This window comes from Astatotilapia calliptera, chromosome 3 (assembly GCF_964374335.1).
Source record: "Astatotilapia calliptera chromosome 3, fAstCal68.1, whole genome shotgun sequence".
In the NCBI taxonomy this organism is placed as follows: domain Eukaryota; kingdom Metazoa; phylum Chordata; class Actinopteri; order Cichliformes; family Cichlidae; genus Astatotilapia; species Astatotilapia calliptera.
This window is the reverse complement of record NC_137424.1, coordinates 75,872,151-75,899,208: the sequence shown is the minus strand read 5'-3', so window position 1 is coordinate 75,899,208 and position 27,058 is coordinate 75,872,151. Positions and strand designations below refer to the sequence as shown.

The 27,058-nt window shown below is 39.4% G+C and overlaps 2 protein-coding genes across 8 annotated transcripts; both read left to right on the top strand.

The window, feature by feature from the left end:
- The first annotated feature begins 6,920 nt into the window (after positions 1–6,920).
- Positions 6,921–11,500, top strand: LOC145422651 (uncharacterized). Of its 6 annotated transcripts, none has more exons than XM_080294242.1 (5): positions 6,926–7,391; positions 9,258–9,379; positions 9,684–9,842; positions 10,166–10,261; positions 10,672–11,500. In XM_080294242.1, the coding sequence occupies exons 2-5, from the start codon at positions 9,269–9,271 to the stop codon at positions 10,948–10,950; spliced, it is 645 nt and encodes a 214-aa protein (XP_080150368.1). In that variant the 5' UTR covers positions 6,926–7,391; positions 9,258–9,268; the 3' UTR covers positions 10,951–11,500. The 6 variants fall into 6 exon arrangements, 4 of the variants coding, with proteins under 4 accessions (XP_080150368.1, XP_080150372.1, XP_080150363.1 ...); XM_080294246.1 differs by having other exon boundaries at positions 6,933–7,391; positions 9,258–9,347; XR_013903963.1 differs by having other exon boundaries at positions 6,921–9,426.
- An 8,377-nt stretch (positions 11,501–19,877) lies between these two features.
- On the top strand, positions 19,878–26,801 carry LOC113015630 (putative C-type lectin domain family 20 member A). Of its 2 annotated transcripts, XM_080299258.1 has the most exons (5): positions 19,878–19,923; positions 25,164–25,547; positions 25,643–25,987; positions 26,073–26,161; positions 26,244–26,801. In XM_080299258.1, the coding sequence occupies exons 1-5, from the start codon at positions 19,884–19,886 to the stop codon at positions 26,367–26,369; spliced, it is 984 nt and encodes a 327-aa protein (XP_080155384.1). In that variant the 5' UTR covers positions 19,878–19,883; the 3' UTR covers positions 26,370–26,801. The 2 variants fall into 2 exon arrangements, with proteins under 2 accessions (XP_080155384.1, XP_080155383.1); XM_080299257.1 differs by lacking the exon at positions 19,878–19,923 and having other exon boundaries at positions 24,819–25,547.
- Positions 26,802–27,058: the final 257 nt, after the last annotated feature.

Genomic DNA, 27,058 nt, shown 5'->3' with positions numbered 1-27,058 from the left:
TCCGACACTTCCTACTGTCAGGTTTCCGACAAAGGGGCGGAGACAGTCAGGGTTAGTTGTAGTAAACCTGCTAGGGAGCAGGTTAGCTTCACGGAGTGTGTCGTCATAGTGACTCACTCAGGCTGCAGCTGAACTCGCTTTGTGAAACCGAAAACCCAGAGTTTTCGTTAACTCAGGGTATACTTACTCAGTTTTTCCACTAAACCGGCTTCCTGAAACAGGGCCCAGGTCTCCATCTATTGGAGATTGTTCTCTTGAGGAAACACAATAAAGACAAAGCACAAATATAAATATCACACATGTAACTTATAACAGCTGTATAATATTGTTATATCATTTAGTAACATTACTGCATGCTATATTATCATTGCATTTGATGGCTCACCTGGTCTTGCTCCACAATCGGTGCTCCCCTTATTCTCATGCAAAGCTCTGTAGTGCCTAAGCATGGATGAGGTGTTGTTATATCCCAGCTCCCTGGCACATAGCAAACACTTCACCTCCTTTCCTCCACAGTGCTAAATGGCTGGGAGTCCTCAATCACCATGCTGACCAGGTCTTCATCTATTTCAGATTGTTCTCCTGAGGAAAGCACAAATATAAATATCACACACGTAACTTATTACAGTTGTATAATGTTGCTATTAGTGATGGGTCGGTCGCAAACGAAATGGCTATTAGAGCCAGATCTTTGACGTGAACGACGCGAGCCGTGGTTTTTTTTTTTTCTTTCTCTCACCCTCTCTCTCACACTTTTTTCCCGCTTCACTCAGCATGTGAGCCTTGTGCTTTACGCTGGGAAGAGGGGGGAGAGGCGGTAGTTACACTGAGGCTACATCCACACGTACACGGGTATTTTTGAAAACGAAGATTTTCCGTTTTCATTAATAAAAAAAATCCCGTCCACACATAAAAGCCAAAAACGAAGGAAAACGCTGCTAGGAACATGCCACAGCAGCAGGTGGTGCTATATTCCTATCCGTGTAGAAATGTTGGCCAATCAGAAGTCTCCATCGAAAGCATACTAACGTACTGCATAGGCGTATGGTACGCTAGCTGCACAGTGGCTCAGAGGAAAGCACTCCAGGGAGTAATCAACGCTGCCCAAAGGACAATCGGCTGCCCTCTCCTCAAACTGAAAGACCTACACAGTTCCCGCTGCCTCAAAAGAGCCCATAACATCATAAAGGACACCTCACACCCTGGACACTCCATGTTCGAACTGCTGCCTACAGGTAAACGGTATAGAACAACATACACAAGGACTAACAGACTCAAACACAGTTTCTACCCAATTGCAATATCATGTCTCAATGCTACTAAAAGTAGATGACTTTCATTGCCCCTGTTGTCATTTGTGCCCTTGATGTTGGAATGCTTTCAGACACGTTTTGTTGGATGCGCTAACAAATTGACTGAGTGATTGATTGTTTGAGTGATATATCAACTAGGTCGTATGTTGAGTGTCTGTATGGGGCCTTAGGCCTGGATTGCTTGGGTGTATTTACTGTATGAGAACACTGTATTTTATATGTATTTCTATCTTTTATATCATATCTATTATAGTTTTTAAGTATTTATCTTTCGTGATGTTGCACTGACCGGAGACATCTTTCAATTTAATTGTACTTGTGACAATGACAATAAAGAATATTCTAAATTCTAAATTCTAAAGTCAATAAGTCTGGGTGGGAGTAAACAAAGATGGCGCATAGAAGCAGAACTGAGTCGTATGTGTGGAGGGACAGTAACTGTGTGTATATGTAAGCATTTAAACACTGCAGAGAGTAAAATTAACAGTAACAGTATTTTGTCTACGTCCGCCATTGTAGAAATTCATTTCACCGAAACAATAACGTGGCGCACAGTGTGACGTCAAAAAATGAGCACACCTTTAACGCTGCGTTTTCTCTGTTGAGCTCATCCACATGTAAACGCAAAAACAGAGTTTTTAAAAATACCCGGGTACGTGTGGACGTAGCCTGAGTAGCACAGGAACAGAGCAGGAGGGAGAGACAGAGAAAGAGCCAGGGACTAGTGATGTGCGGATCGATCATGAAATATCGATTCCTCCCATACCAATCATTTATGTTTGAGAATCGATTCTCACATTAAAATATCGATATATTAGTAATTTAGGGTACACTCAGAAAAATAAAGGTGCCAACTGGAACCAAAAGTGGTTCTTTAGACTGATGCCATAGAAGAACCTTTTTTGGTGCCACAAAGAACCTTTCACCAATGGTTCTTTGAAGAACCTTTTCTTTCAGTGGTTCATTGAAGAACCTTTAAAGGTGCCGCAAAGAACCATCAAGAAATGGTTCTTTGGGGAACCTTTAATGGTTTTCCAAAGAACCTTTTTAAAAACGGTTCTTTAAAGAACCATTTTAAATCTTTCAAAATAAAAATGTATCATAAATTGAATTTGAGCAGGGTAAAATAAACACGAGCACAGCATAGACATATATTAATGGTTTATTGTCATTTTGTAGTTACCAAAAGACAAAAAGGCATTTTAACCCTCAGCACAACATCACTACTAATACATGTCACATATTAGTGTTTTAAACAGTAATAATTAAATATATTTGCTATACTATAAATAAATATATATAAATACTATAAATGGTAAATGGTAAATGGCCTGTATTTATATAGCGCTTTTACTAGTCCCTAAGGACCCCAAAGCGCTTTACATATCCAGTCATCCACCCATTCACACACACATTCACACACTGGTGATGGCAAGCTACATTGTAGCCACAGCCACCCTGGGGCGCACTGACAGAGGCGAGGCTGCCGGACACTGGCGCCACCGGATAACACAACAATTAATACATGTATTGTTTAATTAATAAAACATCAGAAAGTGATAAAACACATTAGAAATAGCAATAGCTTCATAACAGACCAATAAATCAACACATTTTCATCAGCAGATGAAATAAAAATGTTCAATAAAAATATTTCAACAACAAGTTTATGATTAAAATGATCAATGAACTTCAGCCTAACGCTATGTAATGTACGTTTCATGTTGTACTCATGGTCCTTTGTTAGTCCAGTTTAAGATAATGTCTTGCTCCACAATCGGTGTTCCCCGTTTTCTCATGCAAAGCTCTGTAGTGCCTAAGCACGGATGAGGTGTTGTTGTTACAGTGGGGCAAAAAAGTATTTAGTCAGCCACCGATTGTGCAAGTTCCCCCACCTAAAATGATGACAGAGGTCAGTAATTTGCACCAGAGGTACACGTAAACTGTGAGAGACAGAATGTGAAAAAAAAATCCATGAATCCACATGGTAGGATTTGTAAAGAATTTATTTGTAAATCAGGGTGGAAAATAAGTATTTGGTCAATAACAAAAATACAACTCAATACTTTGTAACATAACCTTTGTTGGCAATAACAGAGGTCAAACGTTTACTATAGGTCTTTACCAGGTTTGCACACACAGTAGCTGGTATCTTGGCCCATTCCTCCATGCAGATCTTCTCGAGAGCAGTGATGTTTTGGGGCTGTCGCCGAGCAACACGGACTCTCAACTCCCGCCACAGATTTTCTATGGGGTTGAGGTCTGGAGACTGGCTAGGCCACTCCAGGACTTTCAAATGCTTCTTACGGAGCCACTCCTTTGTTGCCCGGGCGGTGTGTTTTGGATCATTGTCATGTTGGAAGGCCCAGCCTCGTTTCATCTTCAAAGTTCTCACTGATGGAAGGAGGTTTTGGCTCAAAATCTCACGATACATGGCCCCATTCATTCTGTCCTTAACACGGATCAGTCGTCCTGTCCCCTTGGCAGAAAAACAGCCCCATAGCATGATGTTTCCACCCCCATGCTTCACAGTAGGTATGGTGTTCTTGGGATGCAACTCAGTATTCTTCTTCCTCCAAACACGACGAGTTGAGTTTATACCAAAAAGTTCTACTTTGGTTTCATCTGACCACATGACATTCTCCCAATCCTCTGCTGTATCATCCATGTGCTCTCTGGCAAACTTCAGACGGGCCTGGACATGCACTGGCTTCAGCAGCGGAACACGTCTGGCACTGCGGGATTTGATTCCCTGCCGTTGTAGTGTGTTACTGATGGTGACCTTTGTTACTTTGGTCCCAGCTCTCTGCAGGTCATTCACCAGGTCCCCCCGTGTGGTTCTGGGATCTTTGCTCACCGTTCTCATGATCATTTTGACCCCACGGGATGAGATCTTGCGTGGAGCCCCAGATCGAGGGAGATTATCAGTGGTCTTGTATGTCTTCCATTTTCTGATGATTGCTCCCACAGTTGATTTTTTCACACCAAGCTGCTTGCCTATTGTAGATTCACTCTTCCCAGTCTGGTGCAGGTCTACAATACTTTTCCTGGTGTCCTTCGAAAGCTGTTTGGTCTTGGCCATGGCGGAGTTTGGAGTCTGACTGTTTGAGGCTGTGGACAGGTGTCTTTTATACAGATGATGAGTTCAAACAGGTGCCATTCATACAGGTAACGAGTGAGACAGAAAAGCTTCTTACAGAAGACGTTACAAGTCTGTGAGAGCCAGAGATTTTCCTTGTTTGAGGTGACCAAATACTTATTTTCCACCCTGATTTACGAATAAATTCTTTACAAATCCTACCATGTGGATTCATGGATTTTTTTTCACATTCTGTCTCTCACAGTTGAAGTGTACCTCTGGTGCAAATTACTGACCTCTGTCATCATTTTAAGTGGGGGAACTTGCACAATCGGTGGCTGACTAAATACTTTTTTGCCCCACTGTATATCCCAGCTCCCTGGCACATAGCAAACACTTCACCTTGTACAAAAGTAACGACAGCTTAACATAAATTGTATTGTATCTGCTCCTTTTCTTGTTAGGGCCCGAGCACTAAAAGTGCGAAGGCCCTATTGTATCTGCTCCATTTCTTCTTCTTCTTCTTCTTCTTCTTCTTCTTCTTCTTATTATTATTATTATTATTATTATTATTATTATTATTATTATTATTATTAGGTCATACCCATTGTGGGTATGACCTACATGTATGAAAGTTGGTACACATATCTAACGTTAGGAGACACACAAAAATGTCTGTTATGGCCATGTCCTAAACCCAACAGGAAGTCCGCCATTGGGACGTGAATATGACATTTTGGCTCTAATTTTGCCATTTCCATGCCTCGAACTTTTTCGAACTCCTCCTTGGAAATTGGTCGTATAAGCTTCATATTTGGTCAGTTTCAACTACACACCTGGGCCATGTTAAATTGCGGAGCTTTTGAGTTTTCACAATATGGTGAGGCCGTGGCGCCATGGCGAATTTCGATGACTCGCCATGAAAATCTTATTGCCTCTCATTCTGTCATACTTTACCAAATTTACCACCATCCCAGCCTTGCTATAATGGTCCAGTTGATTCACCTTTTATTGTTTATTTTATTTTCACTTGCTGAATACGGGACAGACTTGACTGGGGGAAAGAAGGGGAGAAAGAAAGAGGGAAAGAGAAACAGCTGAGAAGAGGGACGGGGGAGAAGGGCAAAAGACAAAAACCAACAGAACGGGCAGAAAAAAAAAGAGAGAAAAAAAATGCATCTATCGATCACCTGGATCACCTGCTGAGAAAGAAAAAAGAAAACAAGCAGAACAGAACAAGAGTAATAGAATAAACAACATCACAATGATATATGGGAATATGACAGTAAATACTAAATATTAAACATTATTGTGCAGCACATAAGATCAACAGAACACAGTGTGCTTTGAGGTAGGAGCCAAAAAGGGTGTAGTTTGTGGGTGTGATCACCCGTGTGTACACCTGTGAGCATGGACACGCTTGTTTTTTTAAAAGGTTCCTTCATGTAATGATCTGCTAGAGGGTGTGGGGGGCCACAGCCCCGTCCTCCAGGGCATGAAGCAGGTATGGAGGAGATCAAAACTCCAGACATCCAGAGGCCCCCAGAACACAAGAGAGACCAAGGAAGACCAACAGAGGGGCAGCCGCGCCACTGTCCCGGAAAGAGCTGAGGAGAGTCCCAGATGAGGGCTCACTCAGCAGCCGCGGAGCAGAAGCCAGGGGGAGTTGCAGTGACGCGCCCGTGAGCTCCGCTGGCAGCCAGCTGTGCCTGAGTGACCGAGCCCCAGGCCGAGAGGCCGGGGGCACCACACCTCCGAAGTTGCCCGAGCAAGCCCCAGGCTCCAGGCCCCGATAAGCAGCCGCCAAGGAGTGAGCCGGTGTGTACCTGGACGCCCATCCCCGGACACAAAGAACCACCAACGCAACCACCAGTGCAGCAGCGCCCCCCGGCCCCACAGAGCCCGGGACAGTCCACCCAACCCCACCACAGAGAAAACTGCACCCACCCCACCATCCACTCATCTTCCAGACTACATAAGACAATAGACGCCCAGGCTGAGATCTTCCTCCACCTCTCCTGTATCTCCCCCTCCTGGAGAGAGAGTTCCTGAAGAGAGGAAAGCTCCTGCAAGATGTGACAACCTCCCCCACCAGTTGAAGAGCCCCCCAGGTGGCTCGACGCACCGGCGGCACCCTGCTCCAGGGCTGGGCCCCCATGCACCCGCCCGCCCACAACCCCGGCAACACACCAACCAGGACCCAAGCCCCCGAGGCCCGGCCAGGGCCCAAGCCCAGAGACGGAGCGCCCCCAGAACCTCACGCCCATCCCAGACCCACCCAGGGGCAGCCAGGCTACCAGGTCAGTAACCCACGTCCGTCAGCACAGACCCTCCCCTAGCCCCGCTGCACGCAGCCACGAGGAAACAGTCACCTGAGAACCAACAGAGCCTCTAACCGGACATGACCGCTACCCCGGGTTGAGCCCCCCAAGGAAGATGCCTCCGGGGAACCCCCCGACGCCCTAGGCCTGTCCCTACCCCCACACCAATCACAACAGTGAAGGCGGGACCAAACTATTACCCCCCCACCCCCACTACACTGTAAAAACGATAACTAGCAATTGTTGATTTCACTAAAGTTTTTAAATTAAACTGACTTAGAAATAAAACTTTCCATTTACAACCTAAAAAAGCTTGTCTACCCAACAAATTTCTTTCATTGTTGTCCTAACTAAGATTTTCTAGACAGCATAACAAAGATTATCAACTTTTGAGCAGAGTTTCTGAGTCAAGTTGGGAACCAGTGGGAAACCCCGTAGATGACTGGCACATGTGGTCTGAACAAGTTTGAACTAAACCAAACGGACTTTCAACTGAGCCTGAGCAGACCTGAGCTGTGTGATAGTGGTTTACCATGTGTTCTAGACTAAAAACCTCCTAAGAAAATTTGAACCATCGTGGCTAGATTTGGATGTAAAATGCAATTTTTCGACCATTGAGGATTTTCACTTCTGCAGTTTTGGACAGGTGCTGGAGCTGCCGACCATTTACCCTAGCAGGTAAGCTAACTACATGTGTTATTAAGATTTTCTACAAGCGCCTAGGCTGCATCCTCCTGAGGACCCGGGAGGATGGAACTAGTAAAACACTGAAAAAGGCCAACTATAGCATTTTTAAGTTATCTAAGTGACTTAATTGACCCCCCCCCCCCCCTTGGCTAGCTATCGAGCTGGTGGGTAACAGACGTCTCCGAAAGCGTCGGAGCACTTTTGCAAGTATATGTTGTCTTAATAAACTGAACAGATATTAGCAATTTACATAGCTACATTAACGCCTGAAAATATCTTAAAAGTTTATTTTGTGACCCAGAAAGAGTAATATTAAAACTAATTCCACAGATAGAATTTGCACATGCGCAATAAGGATCGGGGAGTCCGATCCGTAACTTTTTTCTCTCGTTTTTTTTCTACATTATATTGAAATGTTTCAATATTGCAAACATTTTAAGAGATGCTTATTATAAGGAGGACGTATTTCTCGGACGCATTTAGAGGAGTCCACTATGAATTTGGGCAGCCTTCGTCGCGCCGCTGTGTCGTAATCGGGCTACAAGCAGCCTCTGAAGGTTTTAGCTCAGAGAAAGACTTCAGTAGATTCATTGCTGGACATCTCTATAATGACTTTACTGTGAAATGGGAAAATGTTGTATTTTGTTTCTTTCGAAGGCAAAAAAAAGAAGATGTTTACTTTATAATAAACTTATTAGTTATCTTAGCTAAATTTTATTTTCACAAATGCAAATACAGTAACAAAAAACCTAATTTTAAACATTACTATAATGATGTTTTATGTTACATAAAATTGATTAGTGGATCACTTAACAAAAAGGCTATGAAAACTATTACCATTTGTAGTAATTACAAATTATTTGAATGTATGTAATTCTTTGTATTACACCCCCTGGCATATGTTAATTTTGTTCTGATTGTATACATGTTCTGTATACTGTTTCTTAATAAAGTTTAATATTTAAAAAAAAAAAAAAAGGTTTTAGCTCAGAGTAGTGGCCAGCGCAAAAAGTAATGTTTAATGTTAAACACTCTGAAATTCAGACAGACATCACTAAATGACGGTATCTCACACTGGCTTTTTACAGCACTTCTGCCATGGTAAAACTTATTAGCTTATTACCCGTTTTGTAACCAGTTTCAATGTTATCTTTGCATGAAAACGTTATGTTAACCTTGACAACAAACTGGGCCAAGCACGCGTTGTCATGGAGACTCTTTCATGGGTCGGTGTAGGATATGTGCGCCAATTATATGACAGTGATATAAGTAACTTGCATATTGTCTAATATTGTTTTTTCACTTTTTCAATAGTCACCGTTTATCCGGTGCAGCACTGTTACTTTAAAGTAATGTTTAAAGCTGACTTGACAGTTTGTCAGCTGGTGTAAGATTGCCTAATGTACTGTAAGTTAATGTCACACGCAAATTAAAGTTGTACTTCATGCTCTGTATTATAAGATTGCTACATTTTCAGAGCTTTTTACATAATGGGGAAGGAGACAATATTAAAGGAATGATTGTGTGTTGTTGATGTATACTGTGTTACAGATAGTATTAATTTTTCTATAGTTATTGCATTTTTTTTATCATAGTAACAAAAAAATGTTTGAATTCAAGCTTGCATTTATGTTACATGTCATGTATGTTATCAATCATATACTTGATATAGTAGACAAGTGGTCATATGTAAGTTAATATGATTCCTTACACATTTTTTTCATGATGTCTCTGGTTTTGGCTTGTTGATGTATTCAGCTCCTGCATCTATGGATTCCTTCTGTGTGTTAGATATGGATGTTTTATCCCATTGCAAAAGTGCTTTTGGCAAAATTGACTATGTCTCTTGTGTTTCAGGGGTGGAGTTCATGCAGTGCCGATTTTGCAAATTCACAAGCTCCAGTCAAGAGACTCTTTTGAAACATTTCCGCCTTCATCACGGACAAGGTGCACATTGGCCATGCATTCACACAGACTTTGTATGTGTATTTAAAACACCTGGAGCATTACGATCACACCTCTCAAGGTCACACTCAATAGTAAAAATCCACAAAAATTCCACATTTCAGTGTGAACATAATATATATTTGCATATTGATACTGTTTTTTGTGGAGGGTGTTTCTATTCCTGTGCAAAATGTGTATTCATGAGAGATTTTTGAAGTAGGTTTTGCGGTTGATAACACAGTCAGGCATATAACATGGTGCAGACTGTACAAGGCAGCTACCCAGAAATTTTCTGTGCTGAATAAATGGCAATATTTTGGTTATTGTCTTGTTTAGATATCTGAAGAATTTCATCGGATCACAAGCAAAGACCTCCTGGGGACGTTCAATGCATCCCTGGACAAATTTGTGCCTGGCCTGCTGAAACTATACCGGTCTAAGAAGGGAGCTCTTGGTGAGGAGATGGAAGACATCTTGGATAAACTTGATGAACAGGTAAGTGCTCCTTTACCTGACATTTTTAGAAGAGAGTATACCTTTGTCATAACAGAAAAAAATGTTGGCTTCAGCCAAAACACATCAATGGAAATGAATGTCATCAGTCATTACTTTGTTTTTATTTGGCGGTATTTTATTTAATTTGTAAAAAGAAAGTAAAATTGTTAAAATGGTGTTTTGTTTTTTTAAGTTTTACATGTTGCTGGGCCTGATCTGTATTTTATTTTCATTACTATAAGAGTTCTGATTTTGCATTGTGTGTAGGTACACCACGTTACTATACTAATTTAAATGTCTGTTTTCCACTGAATACTCTTTAGATATCTGACATTGTGTCCCACCAAAAGACAGAAGCACTGAGAGGCCTGCCCATTTTCCTCGGAGAGGATGCAACACAGGTTTTCCTGAAGTGCTTAGTAAGTACAAAAAAGTAATGCAAGAAAAACTAGTTGCTATGAGATGTTTTTAAAAGATGATTTAATCCAAAATGGAAATGTACACTTCCTCAGTGCAGTCCAGATAATTTTATGGTGAGGATTGCAGTTGTCATAACTCTCGCTGCTTTTTTTTCTGCTGAGGAGCACCTGGGCATTGTTAGTGGGTGTTCAACAGCAGAAAATATTTTTGTACAAAACTCATCACAAGGTTGGTTGGTGAAAGATATTGTGCCGTTAATTAAAGGAAAATAAGCTTTTTCTTTTTAAAACCTCCATGAGTCAAATGAGCATCATGGTATAGAGGTTAAAGTTAAGATCTTTAGAAATGTATTTTGTCTTTAATTTTTCTTAGCTTTCAATAATTCATATTTTACTTTTCTTCTCTTCAGGACACTGACATTTTGGAACCAGTGTTGAACGGTGCATCAGTTGCCATCCTCACCATCCTGCAAGATGACGATGCCGATACGTCTGTGCGAGAACATGCTGTTGTGTTGGAAGGGGACATCGTGCTACATAACATTCCAGACCTCTCTACTGCCTTGGCATACCTCTTTGGCCTTCTGTATGCCCTCAACATTGATTATCCAAAGCAGATGAGTTTACCTTTGAAGCAATTCAGGGCATCTTTTTTGAACTCGGTGGCTCTCGATGCTCACAGCGCATAAGGTCTCTAAAAACAAAGCTTTTGCTGTGACTGTTAACGGGGAAGCCAGACATGAGTTTAACTTGTTCTTAAACATGTTCAAGTGCATTGTAGAGTCATGTAAAAAAACAAAACAAAACCCAGTAGTTCAACCCCTTTCCCTCTATATAATCGTTCATTTTACCTGATAGTCCACTGTTCATTGATGGTAACATTTCTAATAACTTTTGACTTCTGTAGTTCATCATAGTGAGCCCATGTAAAATGTCAATGTCTGGGTACAAAGGCAATTGTTTGTTGCACTACCCTATTTAGTGTGCAATAGTTAAGTTAAGCTTTTACAGGACAGTCAGGGTGTGAACGTGAATGACTAAGCTGCTGGACACTTTTCTTTTTTTCTGGACTCTGGAATTTTAATGTCTCTGCTGGGGTGCTCAAAGCACCCTAAAGAAACTGGCAACACGTTTTTTTCTGTTTGTTTGCTTTTTTACAGAAATTCACCCCACTGCCCATGACCTTCTGAAATATACTGAAAGCACTGTTGAAAAAAATAAATACGTTTTTACATAACATTCAGTTGTGCTTTGTTTTATTCTATATCTGTTTGAGTGTTTTTTCAAGTACGATAACAGCATACATTTTTCTTTATTAATATTGGTAAATTTTCAACTCACTGGAGTAAGAATTGTATGATTATTCAACAAGAATATCTGTGTTTGGTGAATTTAGGAATACATGGCCTTGGAGGGAATGATTGTATGTTAATTCAACAGGAATATCTTTGTTTGGTGAAGGCAGAAATACATGGCATTGAAACCAGAATTTCTTTGTTAGACTTACAGGATTATCCTAATTAGGTGAACAAGTAGATCCAAGTTGGCAGAACATGAAAATATTAGTTAAGTCAACTACAGTTGGCAGAAGTTGAGAAAACTCAAAAATCTCTTGCATCATGTTGCCTTGAAATTTTAAGTTTTCTCAACTTTTTCTTTTTTACAGTGTAGGTGATGGAGCTGATCAAAGGAGCCCAGAGCAATTGATCTGATGTGGTGGCAGAGGCTGTATCAAGACTAATGTAATCTAATAGATAATTTCTATATTGGTTAGAATTAAGATTATTTTTATTTTTCCAGTTCATGTTAGCTGGTGCTTAAATGCATGAATTACATCAATGTTACATTACGGATGTGCTGGTTTTAGGTGTTTGGCGTGGCTCGGCGCGCAGGGGTGCGAGGGCCCTCATAACGCTGCTTGCAGCTTTAATTGTTGTTGTCTTCTTTATGTGCTTTCTGCGGTTTAATTCCTGTTTTGTGCTTTGCAAATCAGCAGCTATTTGCTTAAATGGTGCATCAGTGTAGGTAGGTATGCAAAAAGATAGGAAATAGGGAGAGGAGATAAACAACGTGATACAGCACTTTTGTAATTCCAACTCAGCCACTACTGAGTAAATCCAGTGAGACTTTTGTAGTTAGACTATCTCAATTACTCTGCTACAACCAGCATGATTTACATTTGTTTTTAAGGTCAAACAACCTAATTTCAGTGAAAAGCTTTTTTTCATTCAAATAAAAAATTTCCACGCACATTGTTACATAAATTTTATTATTAGCAACTGTACTTTACTTTAGTTAAAATAAATTACACATAGCAATTCCACTTTGATATTAACATTGTTTAATACAAAACCAATGTTCAAAATAGGCCCACTTCAAAAAACTTCAAAGAAAAAATACGTCCATACAAAAAACATTTCCTCTTGAACTTGATTCCAGCTCTGTACTACTGTGGGCTTTACCTTTGGGCTAGCTTTTAGACACTCCAGCTCCAGAAATATCTTTTTAAACACCTCAAATGTGTTTTTCAGTTCTTTGACGTAGCTGAGGTTGAGTGCATAGATTAGCCCTATGAGCAAGACCCAGGCTCTGGGAATATCCGCATGTTTCAGGACTCAGACTTGTTCCTTTTGAAACATTCTCATAAGATATTTAAGTTATACCCACTTAATACTGCTATATTTTTAAGTGAAGGGAAAATGTTTATGTACAGCTGATACATATTTAAGTTCAGCCAATTTTTCTTATTTTGATTTTGAACAACTTCTTAAAATAAGACTTCAACTCATTTTTATCAAAATGTTAAAAATTCTCCTAATTTTACACTTTCCTTACTAACGCTTTGGATATTTCTTTAGAGTTAAGAGACATACATTAAAACAGTAAAAAATAAAATAAAATATGGAAGCATGTTAGTTTATCAGCCTTCTTTTGTTTTGTGTAGCTCCATTTCTTACTTAACAACATGATTTCACATTTGTTTGTTTCTTTAGCTTAACTCAAGTGAACTAGAGATCATTAAATTAACAACTACAGTCCTGATAATTTCATTTTTTTTTCTTCTCTTAAACTTGTATGGTGTAGATCATTTGAGCTTATTTTTCTATTATCTATCAAATGAATGAGTCTTTCTGGGTTATACACTAACTGGTCTTACTGCTGTGAATCAGGTGACATCGCTACAGATCCATGAAATTAAAGCTACTTTTACACTAAAGTTTTTTTATTTGTTTTGTTTTTTCTTTCTATGCAAGTTTGAGGTCCGTGTTATAATCAGAGGTATTCACATGTAAAAGGCCTGAATGTGACTTCCACAATCTAAAAAAGAGCAGCTGTAGTGGAAACAGGAAGGTTTATCACCTCACATGATAAGAGACCTGACTGAAAACTCCAGAAAAAGATATATTTAGCTAAACTGGTATTAGGAAGTAAGTTATACGATAGTGAATATTATATAATTATATTCAACAACAGTAAAAGGTTCAATCCCAATGTCCCTACTCAGATATGGAAGCTCAAAGGTGTCTCAGAGTGAAACTGAAGGATTACATATGGTTAAAATGATTCTAATTCAGTGAGTATACACGTTTCATATCGGTATAGTCTATAACTATATTATTTTCTGTAGCCCACATAATTTCAGTTACATAAAACATGTGAATTTCCTTTTGTATACTGTATAGCCTGAATAATAAATACATATGTACCTTAATGAGTATAAAATCCTGACAACATGGGGCAGTTCATTTACAAACACAAGTCTAACTTAAGTTTCACACTGGTCTGCTTGCATTTATGCAAAATGTCAGAAATCTGCACTGTCATAACAAAAATTAAAGGGTTACTTTGAGGTCCAAAATATAATTGACCATTTCTGACCACCTTTGATTTTACCTTTATTTTTTGATGTTTTGCCTTGTTTTGTATCATTCTTTTCAGTACAATCTCACACTTATTTTTTCATTGACATACTGTATTAACACAATGAAACCATATAAAAAACACAAAATTCAAGGAGTAGTACATTTTTTTACTGTAAAAACCAAAGACATATTTAGAAAAAAATTACAAGTTGAAATGCAAATATAAATTGTAAATTTTGAAAACTTGTGCACAAATTTTGTAAACAACAAAGTTCGGAGTAAAAATACAATGATGCCAGAAAAGAGTATTGCACTTAGTGTTATTGCACTTAGTGTTATAACACTTAGTGTTATTGTGTGGATGTGTGTGTTTGATCAGTTGGAGACTTTGTTGTGGAGTCTGACAGCAGTGGAGAGGAAAGACCTGTGAAATCTCTCCGTCCCACACCGTGGGTGCCGCAGCCACTGAAGGAGCTGCTCAGTGCTGTCACAGTCTGCTGCATGGGGTGGGAGATGTTGTCCATCAGGGATGACAGCTTAGCCGCCGTTCTCCTGTCACTCATGACCTCCACTGGGTCCAGAGGGCATCCTAGAACAGAGCTGGCCCTTCAGATCAGCCTGTTCAGTCTCTGCCTGTCCCCGGCTGAGATGCTGCCGCCCCAGCAGACCACACTGTAAAAGATAGCTGAGGCCACCACAGAGTCATAGAAGGAGTGGGCCCTCCACTCCAAACGACCTGAGTCTCCACAGCAGGTACAGCCTGCTCTGCCCTTTCCTGTAGAGGGTGTCTGAATTATGAGTCCAGTCCAGTTTGTTGTTCAGATGAACACCAAGGTACCTGTAGCTGTCCACAGTCTCAATGTCCATACCTTGGATGTTCAGTGGTTGCAGTGGAGGATGTTTGTGCCTGCGGAAGTCTACCACCAGCTACTTGGTTTTACTGGTGTTAATCTGGAGGTAGTTCAGCTGGCACCAGTCCACAAAGTCTTGGGTCAGTCCTCTGTACTCTTTGTCATCCCCATTCCCCACATTCACATACTGGTGATGGCAAGCTACATTGTAGCCACAGCCACCCTGGGGCGCACTGACAGAGGCGAGGCTGCCAATACAGTGTTTTGTTTTTTGTTTTTTTATCATAATTCTGGATTTAGTGGCCTGTCATTAAAATCTAAAAACTGGTGTATACTTTGAAGGTTGAATTTTCAACACAAGCTGAAATAGAGACTCAGTGTGGCTGCAGCTTAATGCTATGTCAGCTTAAATCAGTCATGTGATTTGGAAGTGCGGTGTGTCTGTGGACCCAAGAGAGTTAATAACACTCACCTTCATTCCATTTCCAGAATGCAGCAACCAACCACACAATGTAGAGTTCATTGTACTCTAACTAGCGTTACATCCTTTTAATCCTTTTTTTATGGAGTGAACCACCACTCACAACCACTAGCACTTTATATAGCCTCTGTGGAAATTATCCACACCCTCACTTATCTTAACTGCACTACTGTATAGCTCTGTGTAAATAATCATTCTGTACATACGATAATTTTTAACCCTACAACAAATGTAGTTTTTTTTTTATTTCAGGGTCTCATAAGCCTATACTGGTGGTTTTTAAAAGTTATCTTTGACTTTATGACTTTCTGTAACATTTCTGGGATACTTAGAACTCGAATTGCACTGCTGGAAATAGTTTTTCCTGCAGGGTATAAAAATTGGTGTATTTCAAAAATAAAACTCGGAAGACACTCAAAATAAATTTCCTGTGGTAGGAAACTATTTTGTGCAACTTTTTTGTATTTACAGTTTTGAGGGATAAGCCTCTTAAATTTCTCTAACTAGAAATATATGTTAAAAAAAACAAAAACGATTTTCAAATTTTTTGTAGTTTATTGCACTTTTGTGCAATTTATGTTGTTACTATGCACTTAATGCATATATATTGTTAAAATTTGGGTTATAATGGTTGTATTGATGTATAGCAACTTGAAGTGCTCCCAAAAATGGCTCCACAGCATCTAAAAATATAATATCTGGCGGACTTGGTTCTATGGTAGGTCTTAAAGGGTTAAACAAATAGACATTTTTTTTTTACCCATAAAAATAGATGTTCAAAATAACACAAGGTTTGCCCAGTATCAGACAGAATTGTGAACTCCACTCTGTAGAGTGGACAGTCATAATGAAGCAGTTCATTTTATTTTGCAAATTCAAGCTGTTCTTCATATTTTTGGCCACCAGATGTCACCAGAGATAACTGTGTTGAAAAGCTTTGGGTAATGAACTGTTTTTCTACTCAAGCCTCAGAAAGCTTCATTTGGCCATCACTATCAATATATCACTTGCTTTATTCAGAATTCTACCTGAACCTCATTAGTCTCCACCATTAAGAAATAGGTTAGACCAAACAACACAATCTAAACAAAGAAATGGGAATAAAGGTCATTCATCCAATTGACAAACTTAATAATATGGGTAAATGGTTTGAAAAGTAAAACACTGCATACAGTACAACTCAAAAGCTTACTTTAAAGAAAATAAACAATACTACACAAAAGGAAAAACCCTTCATTTGGTTGTATCCAGGGATGCAATCGAAGATATCATATCCTTATATAAAGAGGAAGTGCTTGGTCGGCCCTTCGCACACATCTGTTTTGGATTTAGGCCTAGAAGAAAGGGACAAACAAAGGAGTGTGTAGCCAAAGCAATAAACAAACATAATGTACCAGAAATTTACCTGTCAACAGTAGAAAATTCAAATCACCTGATGGTTGAGTAGTATTTGTTTTAAAAGCGTATGCATGGATGTAAAATGTAATATGATGCTACTACAAACAAACTGAGGATGGTATCTAGAGCAAAGTTACACCAGCAATGTCTAAACTAAAGCATTATAACAACTGTAAAATAACATGAAATAAATTAGAAATATTTTTAAAGGACAAATGGTGAATAAGTTCAAGCCTACCACTTTTTCACAGTTTTATGTAGTGTGATAGTTTGTTTTTACTGCCTTGGAGCAACTGTGACCTCATCGTTTTCTCTGGGATTAATAAAGTATCTTAATACAACCCTGATGTACTCAAACTGCTTGGTTATAGATTTTAGGTACTTACATTTAACAAAAAGGCCTTAATCTTCAGTATACAGTTAGGATCAGCAAAGTTTTGGGCTGTTATCACATTGTTTGATGTGGTGAAAGTGCAGCCCCTAGTTTAGGCTTAAATGTTTCAGACCTTGCCAATAAAATTTTTGTGAGTAAACCTGGAGAAGTGTCAGCTCAAGATATTATTGTTGTCATTGCTGTGGATATTTACCTGATACACTGACTTGGTGAGTAAATGTTTACTCTTATTCAAACTGATTTTGTGGCTTCTCTTAGTTTAGCACCAGGTTTATAATCTTGCTAGCTAGTTAGTGTTAGCCTAGCGGTGCTGCTGCCGCTGGGCTCATGTTACTTAAAAATTAACACCACAGCCTTAAAAACCTTACATAAAAATATGTCTGTGAAATTTTCTGTTGATTGTTTGAAATAAAAAAGTGAGATAGGAGCCCAGACAAAATTCTTCGGGAGGTGCAGCCGTTAGGGGTGGGGTGTATTTTCAATCCATAGCCATAACTAAGTAGCTATATATATCGTGTTTAACCTGAGTAGCAAAAGACCGCAGGGGGTTTGAAAACAATACGCCACGAGTTAGTTGTGCTCGCGGACTCTATCAAGCCTTGACCTCCCGCTCAGCTGTCCCGCTGGTGGATAACTCTCCGAAAACGTGGAAGCACTTTTGCAAATATGTGATATTTTGATGAATTAAGTAGATATTTGAGCATTGCACAGCTACATTCTCATCTGAAAATATCTTCAAAGGTTATTTTGTGACCCAGAAAGGGTAGTCTGGGGAAAAGGAGGATCGCATTTGTCGGCCGCGGTTGTCAGAGCCTCTGCGTACTTGTAAGCGCGGCAATGGCGGAGGAGCGCAGCTAAAAAACCCTTTAAATATTACTTTTTCTGGGTCACAAAATAAACTTTTAAGATATTTTCAGGCGAAAATGTAGCTGTGTAAAGTTCAAACATTTGTTCGATTTATCAAGACATTTGATATATACTTATAAGACATAAGATATTTGCAAAAATGCTCCAACGTTTTCGGAGAAGTCTATTTTTTTCATGCTTTGTGTCAGGTTTTGAACATCTGTGGCATCTATCAATGTCAAATCTAGCCTTTCTTTAACAACATAAGCAAACTGCTTTTATATTTAACTGACTTTTCTGTTTTATTACATTTTAAATAATAATAATAACAATAGTATTTATTTTGTTAAAAAATGTGTTTAAAAACAAGTTTTGTTGTGAAAGCTATAATCCAGATTTGTAATTAGTAATATAGCTTGTCCTTCTAAAGAATTAAGTTAAATTCCACAGTTGAATCATAAGAAACATGGTGTTACATATAATCCCTGCCATATGTTAGATCTGATCATTTTGCTTATTAGAAACTTTATATATTGGAAGTTAACTTTTAACAAGCATGTAATGATTATATTTAAATTAGGTGGTCTTTTTTCAAACACATATCTCTTCAGGCCTAAACTGACCGTGCCGATACCACACATTCAGACACAGTAGTAGATGGTGTTTTTAATACTGTATGTGTTAGTCTAATTTGGTTGTATGGGGTCTACATTGACCTTCTGTGTTGTAAGTTATAGTGATTGCACAGCCATTAAGGATCAAATCAGCTTCTAAAAAACGTTCTGTGTTTTCTCCTCTGCTTGCTTCTTACTGTCTTTGAGGCTCGGGACCAGCACTTCTGCTGTTGTAAGTATTTTGGTTTTCCAATATATTAGTCACTGTCAGTGACATTTATATTAATCAGGCTGAACTTTAATCATATGGAGAACTTCAAGGCATGTTGAGGATGTCATTTAACCATTTATATCAGTGTTGGATCAAGGACACGTCTAAAACCTGCAGGACACCAGCCCTCGAGGCCTGGAGTTGGACACCCCTGACCTATGTTGTCTGTTCCTAGAACTTGTACAAGCTTAGTTTAATAGGAAACAAATGGAAATAACTTTATTTTCCTAATGATTTGCATTATGATGAGACAGAGTCACCTTTTGGTCACCTTCACGTTTCTTTAAGCCCTGAGGCCTATCATTTTCATTTCAGGGAAACATGATCATTGTTGGTCAGTTGATTGTTGGTGAATGTATCTATTACATTGTACATTCCTGTAGAAAGAACAGAAGCAACATTAAAAAGATAAAATAAAATCCACTGTCCTCGGGCCCAGAAAGGTGTCTCATCCTGTTGTCAGAAAGTAAACTTGTATTTGTGTTTCAAATAGGGACACCCAAATTCTGCAGAAAGCTCACTCCCTTCAGGTGTCCTTATTTGACAGTAAAATATGTGTGAAGAACAAAGGGAAAAACTCTTTGAACATCAGCTTTAATCAGCAGATGAAAAGATATGTTGTCAGGTAAGTCATTATTAATTTATTACTCTGATTTAAACATTTTGAAATAGACACGTTTTGGGTGTCCAATTGTGTCAAGACTAAAGATCTCTAAATTATAGATTTTAAATATTCAAACAGTATTGCATATAATTAATTTAGACATGTGCACCAAACTATGTACTAAGAAACCTATTATAAGGACAACTTGTTTTACTGGAGATAATGAATGTTAAAATTGGTGATAATAATTATGGTACAATAATAATCATGGTGACTATATCTGTTATACAGATGCCAAGAATGGAAGAAACCTGTTTACTGCTCATCCTGCTGCTCTCAGGTCTGTGATTTTAATATTTTAAACATTTGAAATATAGTCCATGATCATAATGAGATAAACTGATGTCATTCGGGTAATCAGATTACATGATAATTTTTTTAATGAGATATTTATTAACACATTTAACACAAGGACAGAGAAAATCTGCATTTTCTGTTACCACAATACCTGCATTCATTTTAAATGTAAGTTCTTTATTTTTTCACATTTAGGTTTTTGATTTATTGAAAATTTGGAAGTTTATTTTTGTAATAATAAATCTAACGAACTTCATGTTTTGGCTGCTTCATTGGGGATCAATATGTATCTGCTTCTAGTTGTTTTTCTCCTCGTTCTAAAAATTACTGATATTAACCACATCCTGATGTATTGCTGGTGCTGGTCCTAAGCCCAGATTAAAGAGGAGAGTTTTATCACGATGTTGTATCAAGATGCCCAAATAGACTGGTTCTTACAGTGGTATAAAATATTGTTTGCGTTCCCTCCGATTTTCTATTTTTATGTTTATCACACTTAAGTGTTTCACGTCATCAAACTAATTTAAATTTTAGACAAAGATAGCACAAGTAAACACAAAATGCAGTTTCTAAAAGGAAGATCTTTATTATTAAGGGGGAAAAAATCCTGTGTGAAAAAATAATGGAACATGAACAACAAAGTAATTAAGATCTCTCAGGGCTGTAACTTTTTGCCACAGTGGTGCATCTAACTTCTTTTCTTAGGTGAACCAGCACAAAAGTTAAGTGCACCCAAATTTTTCAACCGCATTGCTTTACACCGCAGTTTTATGTGTTCACTTTTTTGCAGGGGAAAATTGTTGTCCATACAGACAATATTAATTTGTAAATGATTAACTAACAATCTTGTCAACACAAAGATCTTTATTTGGAGCACAGTTCTACAAGAAAGAGAAGTTACTTAAAAAGTGCTTGTGCTTTAATAATAATAATAATAGTAATAATGGATTGCATTTGTATAGCACTTTTCGAGAACCTCAAAAGCAGTACACAACAAACAGTTCTACTATTCATTCACTCTCACATTCACACACTGGTGGAGGCAGCTACAGTTGTAGCCACAGCTGCCCTGGGGCAGACTGACAGAAGCGAGGCTGCCATATCGCGCCACCGGCCCCTCTGGCCAACACCAGAGTGCTTTGGCACTTTTTGGCAATATTGTAGACAATGTTAAACTTAAACTTAATCATCACATCAGCCTCCTCTGACGACTGGTTTGCTGCTGCCTGCCGCGGAAAAGCAGTGTGGAGAGAGGACATTTGGGCAGTGCATTTATTGCTGCATATAATGTTTTCTGGCTTTACTGTGCTTTTTCAAAGTTCAGAGGCTGATGGCTCCATGTCAGAGCACTGGCTATGAATTTCAGACAGATCAGGCCTTAACAGAAAAAGTTATGAAAAGTTCTTTTCATCTTTTCTTATTACCCACAGCTACATCCACTTCAGTTGGGGTTAGGCTACTCACTAGGGCTGGGTATCATCACTCATTTCTATAATCCATTCGATTCTGATTCAATTTTGCCTCAGACAGCCAAAAATATTATAATTCTGATCATTTATCAGTACTGACACTTGTGAGACTTGATCAGAGGTGTGAGCATCACAGCAGTTTCCTTTGTGTCAAAGTAACTGAGGATAAAACAGAAAAACATGAAGGAGATTTTCCTGGCCTGGCTTTTCATAGCAGATAACCTTAAAAATATACTGCAGTAGATCAAAAACTGAAGAAAACCATGTATAAAAAAAGAAGAAAGACAGTGGCCGACAGCGCTGTAAACAACGGTAGACTGCTGGGTAATAAGCAAGTGAATAATTCAAAAAACAGAGATTTGAGATGGGAAACTGTTCTTAAAGTACACAGAGAGGGAGAGCTGTGTATGAAGTGTGATTTTCTCATGGTGGAAGCAAAACAGCAAAAGGGAATTAATGACGATGTTTATCAAATGTGAAGCGTAGTTTGGATCTTCTTTTGCCTCTTGTTCAGTGAATTTTGGTTGGAGAGAGACAAAACCTGCAGCATCAGAATCTAGCGCAAAAAGGATGTAAACACAAAGCGCGGTCCCGCCCCTGACCATCTCTGATTGGTTTAGTCCAGAGCTTCCCAAAGTGTGGTCCCGCCCCCTAGGGGGGCGCAGAGCCATTGCAGGGGGGGGGGGCACAGTATAAAAAGGAAAGAAAAAAAAACACTTGGACACTGCTAGCATAATTGACAGATTTTTGACGGGCACCCACACAAATGCAAAGCAGGAGATGAAGCATCCCTGAATATGAATACGAATACTTTTCTTGTAAAACAAAGAAAAAAGTTTAAGTTCGGGAACCACTGGTTTAGACCATGATATGGGCATAATGTGTCTGTTGTTGACCACACGGAGACTTGCAGAATTGCGGAGACTGTTTTTTTTTTTTTTTTGAGGCACCACTGAAAAATTAAGTCGCACTTTAGAACCCTGTCTTTCAGTCTGGAAAAGGACAAAAGACTAAAGCTGTAGGCCTCCAGCAAACCAAAGTGAGAGCCATTACACACAAATGGTGAAAACACAGAACAGTGATGAATCTTCCCAGGAGTGGCCGGTCGGCCAGAATTATCCCAAGAGCACAGCAACGACTCATCCAAGAGATCCAGTATGTATTCTGAAGGAACGCACTATGTAGCACTATGGAACGCCAGGACTGACATAATGAATTAATTAATACACCATTAAATAATTAATTAAATGTGGCAATGACTAATTAAAATGATAAATAATTAATTAAATAAATATTTATTACGCATTTAATTAATTAATTAATTATTGACATATTTAATTATTATTTAATTGTGTATTAATTTAATTAATTCTGGCAGACCTGAGCTCTCATCATAAATTTATTTTATCTGTCAGCCTCTCCCATCGAACTCAGGAGGTGGGGTTACCGCTGATCTAAACCAATGAAACCATTGCCTTGGCCTGATGGCCTTTTCTTTTGGAAGGTATTTTTGTTTAATAATCAGCGTGACCTGTGTTTAAACTTTATTAAAAGGTGTTTCCGCGAGTTAGTAACTGTTTGCTTTAACTGTGCAAAGGTTGTTCGACACTATGAAACACATACGGACTTCATGATGTTCGGCTAATATTTTTATCCATCCATCCATTCGCTTCCGCTTATCCTTTTCAGGGTCACGGGGGGCGCTGGAGCCTATCCCAGCTGTCATAGGGCGAGAGGCGGGGTACACCCTGGACAGGTCGCCAGTCTGTCGCAGGGCCAACACACCGGGACAGACAGCGATTCACACTCACATTCACACCTAGTGGCAATTTGGATTATCCAATTAACCTATCCCCACAAGTTGCATGTCTTTGGACGGTGGGAGGAAGCCGGAGTACCCGGAGAGAACCCACGCAAACATGGGGAGAACATGCAAACTCCACACAGAAAGACCCCGGCCTGATGGTGGAATTGAACTCAGGACCTTCTTGCTGTGCGGCAACAGTGCTAACCACCGTGCCACCGTGCTGCCATATTAATCATGAGGGTAAAGGGTCCTGTACACCACGGAGAGAGGTCAGCATATCCATGATATCTTCAGCTCTATGAGTTTCCCAACTCGGTCACATGAAAGTGTTGGCAGCATCAAACTAATCTAACGGTCATCTACGAATTCACATTATTTTAATGAAAATCTTCTCTATTACTGTCAACAATTCCTGTAACATAATACATAATAATAAAATCAATAACATAATACACTGTAACAGAGATGAATGCATCAGTTTGTCACAGGTCAAAGTGGAATGAAATTGATTGGTTGAACAGGTTTTCGTGATCTGTGTTATCTGCATTTTCGTCAGTGTAAGAGACTCAGCAGCAGATTAGAATCAAGTATAATAACTTTTCTTTTTTTTTAAATAATTTACCAAATGAATACACATTGCTCCTGTGACAATACCAGGCACTATTTGCGCAGAGCTCTTGCAAAAAAAGAAAGAAAGTGAAAACGTGGCATTTCCAGTTGATTTATGACAGAAACGATCAAACCTGCTCAAAACTTTGAGTTTGTATTCCCTCAGCTGCAGACTCGCTGCTATTTAAATGTTTGAGAGCGAAGATTAGATACAAAACACACGTCAAACACAGACTACGTAGCCTACACATTTGATATGAGGTCAGCACGTATAGATCATATATGTAAAATTGTTGTCTGACCTGTGTCGATACAGCCGCTAAGAGTCCGTGGTTACCATGGTTACTGCAAAAGCAGCTGTGAATTAAACAGCTGACACTGCGGAAATAACATGTTTAGTTTTAAAGACGCCTTCCTGCCTTTAGTCTCATTCATGAGCAGTATTAGTTTTCTTCTCGTTTTTTATGTCACAGAAACACAGAGACACAAGACCAGTCGGAAAGAGATGATCGTTCGGTGAAATAAGAATCTGTGTATGCAACATGTGGAACACGGAGAGTGGAATATGTAAACAAACTGGTTAACGTATAAAACAAACAAACAAACAAACAAACAAACAAAAACTGTTAGGATTGAACACCGGGGCTGTGAGCTTGGTGCACTCTGTCAGCTGACTGTTAGCGGAGATAGTGACATCTCTGAAAACATCTGAGCAATTTTTCAAACATGTTCTATGTTGACAGCCTGACCAGACATGTGAAGATTAAGCCACTACATTCGCGGCTAAAACACTATTAAAACTTTATGCCGCCGCCATTGCTACCTGTGATTTGAAATGCATTCTGGGATACCTGGCTGCCCCAAGTCCACACAAGCAATCAATTATCTAGGATCAACTTACTTTTCACGGCAACCAATCAGATGTTAGAGAAGCTGCAGTGGCATATGTCAGTATAACAGGTTGGTAAGAGACATGTAGAACCCATAAAAAGTAGTTTAATTAAAACATAATTGTTTGATTAAATTAAAACCACGGGTAAACCATATGAACTCAAGTGAACCTACAACTCACATGAACGAGCTGTTATCGGGACAGGTGCACACATACACACACGCACATGAACCCACACGGTGGGTGAGGGGGTAAGGTTGAAAGAAACGTTTCTGGCTAGGTAGCACAGCTCAATACCTGGGGTTCCTCCTCCACCTCTAGTTATTCTCCATATAGTTTGACTATTTAAATGGTTGTAATTTTTATTTTTTTAAATTTGTCCTTTTCAGTGATTCTCCCAAGAACCCAGTTTACACAATTGAAAACCTTTGTTTCATTTCTCTCAGGAGGACTTTCCACTCTTCCTCCCCACTCCAGAGAATACCACTTTGTGAGCCAGCTGATGACCTGGACCGAAGCTCAGAGTTACTGCAGAGAACACTTCACTGACTTGGTCACCATCTACAACAGCAACATCAACCAACTGCTTTTCTCAATTTCACCAAGGCTCAGTACTGGGGCTTGGATAGGGCTCTATGATGATCGTTACAGCTGGAAGTGGTCCATGGAGGGAAAACTTTTATATGTTGGCAGTACACATGAATTTTTGATCTGGGCTAACGGACAACCAGACTGTGTAAATGCAAAGGAATACTGTGTGGCTCTTCAGGGACAAACACAGATGGATGATAGACCCTGTGGAGCTTCTTACCCTTTCCTGTGTTACAATGGTAGGAAAAAAGATTTGTTGGCCTAGTTATCTCTACAATTGTGTGAGATTTATGATGTGTTTTTCAAAATTCATCATTTTTTGAATCTTTCACAGCCAAAAACACAAGTTACATCTTAGTGAAGGAGAGCCGCTCCTGGTCAGCGGCTCAGTCGTACTGCAGGACATACCACACAGACCTGACCAGTATAAGAAGCAAAGAGGAGAAATCCAACATCACGCTCACTTTGAATGGATCAGGGGTTCAGTATGTGTGGATTGGCCTCTACAGGGATCCCTGGGCCCCCTGGTCTGACAACACAACCTCCCCATTCACTAACTGGGGGTCTTCTGAGCCTAACAATGGAAATTCAATTGAGTACTGTGGAGATTTGAATTTACTGACAGGGGAATGGTATGATTGCTACTGTGATGTCAGACTCTCTTTTTTCTGTTTCACAGGTGAGGTCCAGAATGCAAACACTGTAAGATCCTGTCATCATGTAAAACACTAATGTTTGTGTTGTTATATGTGGTTCATTTTTAGCAGTGACAAAGCAAACAGTGGTGAAAATGAAGCTTCAGTCAGAGGCAGACATGCACAGCACAGAGATCCAGCAGCAGGTTTCACAGCAGGTCAGCAGTTCAGTCACCAACACAAACTTGACACAAGTTCAAACTATGCTTCATGTTTTTCATCATCTGCACATTTATCCAGCTGTCAGGCCTCATGCTGTCAGAAGGACTGACAGACTTCAGGATTCGTTGGAGGAAAGTCCAGAGTTACCGTGACGACCAGTCGAAGAAGCAGGATGTGGACGGTGGCTGCAAAACTGAAGTCTGACTGGACTGAACCACTTCATGTGTGAAGTTAATAACATGCTGTGCTGAGCTGTCTCATCCTTTAAATCTTTCAATATTTCAGAGTGTAAAGTTCCACCAACAGCTCATTTGTTCAGCTGCAGTTGTAGTTTGGTAGAAATTCTTGAATCAAAGGTCCACTCACTAATTTTCCTGATAGGCTCTAGTCTCTTGTTTTGTTTTGCAGTGTCTCTTTTTGACCACTTTGACACTATCTTTCTGCTTCTGCTTTCACTGTTTGATAACTATAAAAATATCAGCCATAAATGGGACCATGAGAGCCTCAAACTTTACCTGATTTCAAATTTGATCAGGATACCGGCTGTAATGCATGCTGGATGTCCTCGTATCTCTAATTATCTCTATTGACCTTATTTTCCACCCTAATTTACGAATAAATTCTTTACAAATCCTACCATGTGAATTCATGGATTTTTTTTTCACATTCTGTCTCTCACAGTTGAAGTGTACCTCTGGTGCAAATTACTGACCTCTGTCATCATTTTAGGTGGGGGAACTTGCACAATCGGTGGCTGACTAAATACTTTTTTGCCCCACTGTAACTGAAGAAAAAAAATGGCATTTACTTCCAGGTACATTCTGGTGCTGATACTTCAGGTTTTTGTCCTTTATACCTCTTCCTTGAAGGGCATGAGTTGTAATACACGGTCC

Excerpts from the sequence above, each read along its gene's own strand:
- LOC145422651 (XM_080294237.1), top strand. The coding sequence starts at position 9,149 with ATGTATTCAGCTCCTGCATCTATGGATTCCTTCTGTGTGTTAGATATG. Across the intron at positions 9,843-10,165 it reads TGGATAAACTTGATGAACAG|ATATCTGACATTGTGTCCCA; the intron begins GTAAGTGCTCCT and ends AATACTCTTTAG. Across the intron at positions 10,262-10,671 it reads AGGTTTTCCTGAAGTGCTTA|GACACTGACATTTTGGAACC; the intron begins GTAAGTACAAAA and ends TCTTCTCTTCAG.
- LOC113015630 (XM_080299257.1), top strand. The coding sequence starts at position 25,067 with ATGGTTGTAATTTTTATTTTTTTAAATTTGTCCTTTTCAGTGATTCTC. Across the intron at positions 25,988-26,072 it reads CTCTTTTTTCTGTTTCACAG|CAGTGACAAAGCAAACAGTG; the intron begins GTGAGGTCCAGA and ends GTTCATTTTTAG. Across the intron at positions 26,162-26,243 it reads AGCAGCAGGTTTCACAGCAG|CTGTCAGGCCTCATGCTGTC; the intron begins GTCAGCAGTTCA and ends ACATTTATCCAG.